A 6,000-nucleotide genomic window follows, 5' to 3' on the forward strand; every position below is an offset into this window, starting at 1 on the left:
TTTATATTGTAGATGAAGTCCTTCAGTAATTTTTTACTGCAAGTACAAAAAGAATGGTGCGACCTGGAACAGGGCCGCACCCAGCGAAAACCAGCGAGCCGCCGAAACGCGGCCTCGCCTGGCAGCGATCGACAGACGACTGGTGAAATCTGGCCACTCTCTTCTCCACGCAGGGAGGAGAAGTCACCTGACCTCACCGACCAATCACACGCACGCTTCATTCACTCTTACAGATATCAGCCAATTACAGAGCAAGTTACAACACATGAAAAAATCTTTTACACACAGAACTCTGGGCTTCCCCTGATCAGGCTCTTTTCAATTTCACCTCGAAATCGGGGACTCCCATTCTCGTTCTCTCTCCCACACCGTGAGAGAGCAGTTATTACTCGGTTCCCATGCAGGGGGGGAATTACCGTCTTTATCTCGGTTGGCGGGGAAGCACTGTTTCTTTCTCACTTCCACTTACAGGCCCCTCATGCCTCTCTTTCTAACCATCACACCAGCCCAGACACAGTACCGTGATTTATAATTATATTACAATACGTTAATAAAATTTAAGAACAGCAATCATAATACAAATTACTTTACAACATTAAAATCATTTAGAAATAACCTGAAAAGTAGGCCTAAATAGGTAAAAATCTACTACAACGGCTCATTTGTGAATAATTTCATAAAAATAGTAATGATCAAAAACGTCTGTTAAAATACAAAATACCTTCTTAAAACACATAGCAAGCGAAAATAACATTTATTAATAGCCATAGCGTCTGATTATATTGTCTCATAACATACACACCACTCTAAAAACATTGACTCATTAAATTTACCTATACAGAAAAGAAGTTTAAAAGAAAATTATTTAATTCGGAGGGCAGGGTTCTGCAATGCTACAACTTACTCTCTGTCTTTTTACCTAAATTTTAAAAAACATATTTTGCAACAAAAAAATACTCTACCTCATAAAATTAAATCATTGTCTTTGTCTTGTTTTTAAAAAAGTAAATTTTATTTCTTATTTTGTTTTACTTTTAATATTACAAATACTCAATGTTAATTATTAAATTTTTTAATGTCTATCCATATTTATCTCCTCTTTGTGTTAATATAAATATATGTTTCTTTTTCTAAATTCTAACAATGTTATAAGTTCAGAATAAATGGAAAAAATAAGAAAAAATGAAAATATATAAAAGATAAAACAAAAAAATGGAGGGGCCGGTCGCCGGGCAGCAACCTCCACGTGGCTCCCCGCGCTAACCGGACGCCAGTAGAGGTCTCCCTGAGGGAAGGGGTCAAGGGTCTGGAAGGTTAGGACTGCGGAGGCGAGGGGCTCGGTCGGCGTGCGAGAGGTGGGCCGGAGGGGAACAGTCCAGGGGCACGGTTTCCGGCCTACCACAGGAGCCCAAAAGCACATCTTGCCACAGACGGGGATCCAACTCGCGACTCCATGGGACACCAGAAAGACCGACTCTGCTCCGACTTTCGTGGAGTACCTTAGTTTATAGGACCTCTCCTGGGCTCGACCCCCTGTGCGCTGGGAGGAATCCCAATTGGTTCGGGGTGGCGAGTTCGGTAGAAGGCATTAATAGTAAATAGCTCTGCATCTTTTTCTCGTCTCGAGCAACAAGATAGTAAAAGAATAGGGTGTCTGGGCTAATTGCTGTCTTCTGACTGGGGAAGGGGGACCCATCAGGCACCTTCTCCAGCCGGGCCTCCCGGGATTTCCAAGTCCGGATCCAATTCCAAAATTTAATCGAACAAGAACAATCAAATAAATCACTAAAATACGGCAGATGGTAAACGTAAATTTAAATAATCAGTAAATTTAACGAACAAGTTTGTATTTTCCTATTTCAATTTAAATAAATAATTAAATCAAAATTTTTAGGAATTTTAAAACCCCGGAGGGCTAACGCTATGAGGAATCCAGAATTTTCTTTCTTTCTTTTCTTGTCCCATGCGGAGCCTGCATTTTAGTAACTGATTTTTCATTCTGGTAACTGTAATTTGTCTAACATAAACCTTTCTCTTTTAGCTCCCGACGCGTCCCTGGATCATTTCTGTGGAGCTGTGCCTATGCCAACTGCCTTTAACTTAACCCCGCAACATGACTACGTCACAAAGTCAATCACTTTACAGGGCTAGCCAACTCTAACATGACATCTTTAGGTAATTCAGTCACGTATACACCTGCCGGCACCAACAAACCATTTATTTGAACTAACATGATTCACAGCTTGTGAAGCCGGGTCGAGTCACGGGTTACCATACATTTGAGGGTGACCATTTCCAACCATAACTTCACTTACAATACTGTCGTTAGTGTTATCATGCAACATAAAGTGCATCGTGTTTCAATTGTACGTGAAATCTTGTCGGCGCTAGCCTCTTAGAATTGTAACGTTATAATTAAACAGCAATTTCAAGTGTTCTTGATTATTTTCAATCAGTGCATACTACTAACAAGGAACTGCCTCAACTCGTTTCCTGAAGCAACGTACATTGAAAATCACAACCGTAAATGAAGTCACAAGTACAAACACAATTGAAAAAAAATTTGCAATAATGAATTCTTGACACAAAAAATTAAAAGAATAATTTATTTTCGCAAAAGCAAAGCAAAAATCCTGGCAAAATATTTTCCAAGATGAAAATAGCCTTGCCACGATGAATCTTCACTGAAACATTGTAGCGATTGTTTTGCAACTATGTGCTGCACTGGTATTTGTTGTCTCCAGACGAGGTAGATTGTGAGCTGTCGGAGTGGACGGCCTGGTCGTCCTGCTCCGTGACGTGTGGCACCAACGCCTACATGCAGCGCACGAGGAGTATCCTCCAGCAGCCCAGCACGGTGGGGCTGCCGTGTGGCAAGAGGATAGAGGTCCGGCCTTGCACACTACGACCCTGCCAACTGTAGAGGTAGCTGCTTCTTCTTTTACGTAATCCACCGCAACCACTTCAAAGTACTGACATATATTACCAACCCTTTCCCCCCCAATTAAAAATACGTGTTAGATTACTGCCCAGCTTGTTTGTACGAATCTTCTCAACTTTGAGTGAAATCTGATAGCATATTTTTGATGTGTAATATCTTATCTTGCGTAAATGGCATTTGAAAGGTGTAACTTTTTTGATGTAACAGAAATGTGTAGGAAGTGTAACGTTGCTGCTTTCTATGGCGGATGGCATGAACTAAATTTCTCAATGACAAAAGAAATCATCGTCTTAACTGTTTAGTGAATTTTAACTAGTAGGGCAGTACTTTCATAGAAATCCTTGTTGAAAATTAGGTCCAAAGCCAAGGTTTAGTATTTCTAAAGTCCTTTTAGCATTTATCGAAGCAGTTTCATAATAGTGTACATACTGTTTCATGCAAAAGTGTAAATTTCGAGCATTCAGAGAAATTAAACTTGTAGGTTGAGAAGTGACACACAATAATGGTCTCTAAGGTAACAAAGGATCACCAAAGTAAAACCACAAATTCCCCCTCTCAGAAAGAAATTATGGACATTGACCACTCAAACTAGACACTGCACAATTGCTCAATGGATGCACTGCGAACAATGCCTAGGCACTAAGGTTGATGAGATTACTAACTCTAGACCACTCTGTAGTACAAAGAACTGAGGAGTATGGGTAGAGAGGTAAGGCTATATATAATATGGATATTCCATGTTTACCTGTGCAATGAAAAATTCAGAAATGTCCTTAAAAAGGTTGTTTCTTAACCTATTGGGTTATATAGGTGCCTACCAGTCATTTCATGCCCAAAATTAAGTTCATCACCAAAAATTTTAGTATTAAATATTAATATCAAAATTGTTTTCCTTCTTTATCCTGCAGTTTTTAAATCATATATGTTATCAATACTTGGAAAAACAATTATCCTTTAAGTAAATTTTCCCTGCATATATACCCAATGATTCATTTGTAAGGCAAATGCATTGTTTTAAAGAATAGAAAAAGATAAAAGTAATTTATGATAACATTGTTTTGAAATTACTTTCACTATAAAATAAATCTTACATGAATCTAAGAACAATACTAATGTTAAATGCTATGAATTTATAAATTCTCCAAGCATTCTTTAGCTGTACGAGTAAATGTTCCTATTTACCACATTGCATAAATGTACGTATTTAATGAATGATAGAAGCAAAAAATAAAATTTGGGAAAGCAACTTAAACTTTATGTTACACAATATTTATCATCATTGTTCAAGCTTGGGGAGTGTTTGAAAGCACGTTTAGCAACCTCAAATAGGCAATGTTAAATTTTGAAACAACTACTATCATGAGGCATTGCTAATGTCCATGGTTTCCAAGTTTCTCCATGCTCAACACACAGTATATCTGGTATTGAGATTTATATTTTGTTAAGCTAGGAAATTGTTGGTTTGTAAATTGTTTAAACCTTAACCTGACTCTAGTAGTGTATCCCCACTCCTGTTTTATTTTCCTGTATCCGGTTAGTGTGTGTACGTTGCGGCCATTGCCGTTTGTGTGATGTTTATCATGTGTAGTAAAATACAATCAGTTTTTATTGACCAATGCATTATTATCTAAACTGCCAGTACCCAACAGAAATACAAAATAATAAAAAAATCAAAACTTGGCTCCAAATGAAAAGATGGTAGGTAAGCACCTCTTAAAAATTATGGGTTAATCAAAGAAAAATGTTTCCCCCTTTCCTAATTAAAGTATTACATGCCAAAAAAATTTTAATGACTTACAAAAACTTTGCATGTAACTAAATGTTTATAAAAAATGTATTGGCATGTTTACTGGTAAGAACAATAAAGCAAACTTAAAAATTGTTCAGTATGTATTTGTTTACAGTGATTTGCACATGACCAAGAAATATTGCAAGAAGACATATTCTGTCTGGAGTCACTGAAGATAAACTTCTTGGAACAGCATTCTCTTTTTGTAACTATTAATATGTTTGTAGCTTGATGTGCTTTTATATTTTTTTAGTATGGTATTTTTGGATGTGAACATTGAAAAGTTACTTAAATGTTTTGTTGTCTGACCATTGTTTTTAGGTAACACTTCTCAGAATTGTGTTAATAGTACTGTAAAATATTTTATATTAATTTTTTTAAACAACTTAAATTTTATGACATTGTAAAGAGTACTCACACTTAATTAGTTTCTGTAAATAAATTAAGTAGTTATTAATATAAGTAATATGAATGGCAATAAATTTTTAGGTGAAGAATTTTGTACATAAATATACATGTAAGTATTGGTAATTTTTTTTGTGATGTTAGAAACACTTCCTACTTTCCCAAAATGCTCAGTAAGTTTTTAAAAAAACACTAAATTCTTGTGAAAATCATAAACGATGTTATAATCAATGTTAATGAAACATGCACCATAAGTAAAGCAACATCCTAAAAACATCAATAGTTTAATGGATGCATACCTGTAAAAAATATACTTAATACCTAAAGGACTAATTAAAGTACATATTAAAAACAAAAACCAGAGCCTAATTGATTCAAATATAAGTGAACTTACGAAGAGATATTATCCATTGCTTTAGATGATATTTTTTTTTACAAATGTCACATACATGTACACAAGTTCAATAAAAAAAAGAATGTGAAGTATATATTGTTCAAATCTATGGTAATATTCTTACTTCACTGCTTTTCCATAAATAAAAGAATAATAATACGAAAAAAAATGAATTTAAATAACATTTACACTGAAAACAGCATTTGTAAATTCCTAATGGTTTCTTAAAATTTGGTTGTCTGTAAAGTCGGTTTACGGACGATAGTTTAACGTGACAATTACATAACATTGATGAAATGATTGCATACTTTTATGAATAAAATTGAATCATTTTTATTTTAAAAGTAAAAGAATAAATACTTGAAATTATACTACAACAGGGTGTCCAGTGAAAATGGATTTCAAAAATCCCTGACATTTCCCTGTTTTCCCTGACAAAATTAGGATTTTCCCTGACACTATGCTCGTTCC

At 35.5% G+C, this 6,000-nt stretch overlaps 1 protein-coding gene across 1 annotated transcript in view; it reads left to right on the top strand.

Moving 5' to 3' along the window:
• Nucleotides 1-5,621, top strand: part of LOC134531649 (spondin-1) — a 174,545-nt gene extending 168,924 nt beyond the window's left edge. Inside the window, exons 16-17 of the mRNA XM_063367418.1 lie at nucleotides 2,745-2,925; nucleotides 4,846-5,621. Of these exons, the coding sequence (XP_063223488.1) occupies nucleotides 2,745-2,923 (179 nt within the window). The 3' untranslated portion in view covers nucleotides 2,924-2,925; nucleotides 4,846-5,621. The remainder of the gene's footprint in view (nucleotides 1-2,744; nucleotides 2,926-4,845) is intronic.
• The last annotated feature ends 379 nt before the right edge of the window (nucleotides 5,622-6,000 follow it).

This window comes from Bacillus rossius, chromosome 5 (genome assembly GCF_032445375.1).
Source record: "Bacillus rossius redtenbacheri isolate Brsri chromosome 5, Brsri_v3, whole genome shotgun sequence".
NCBI classification, from domain to species: Eukaryota; Metazoa; Arthropoda; class Insecta; order Phasmatodea; family Bacillidae; genus Bacillus; species Bacillus rossius.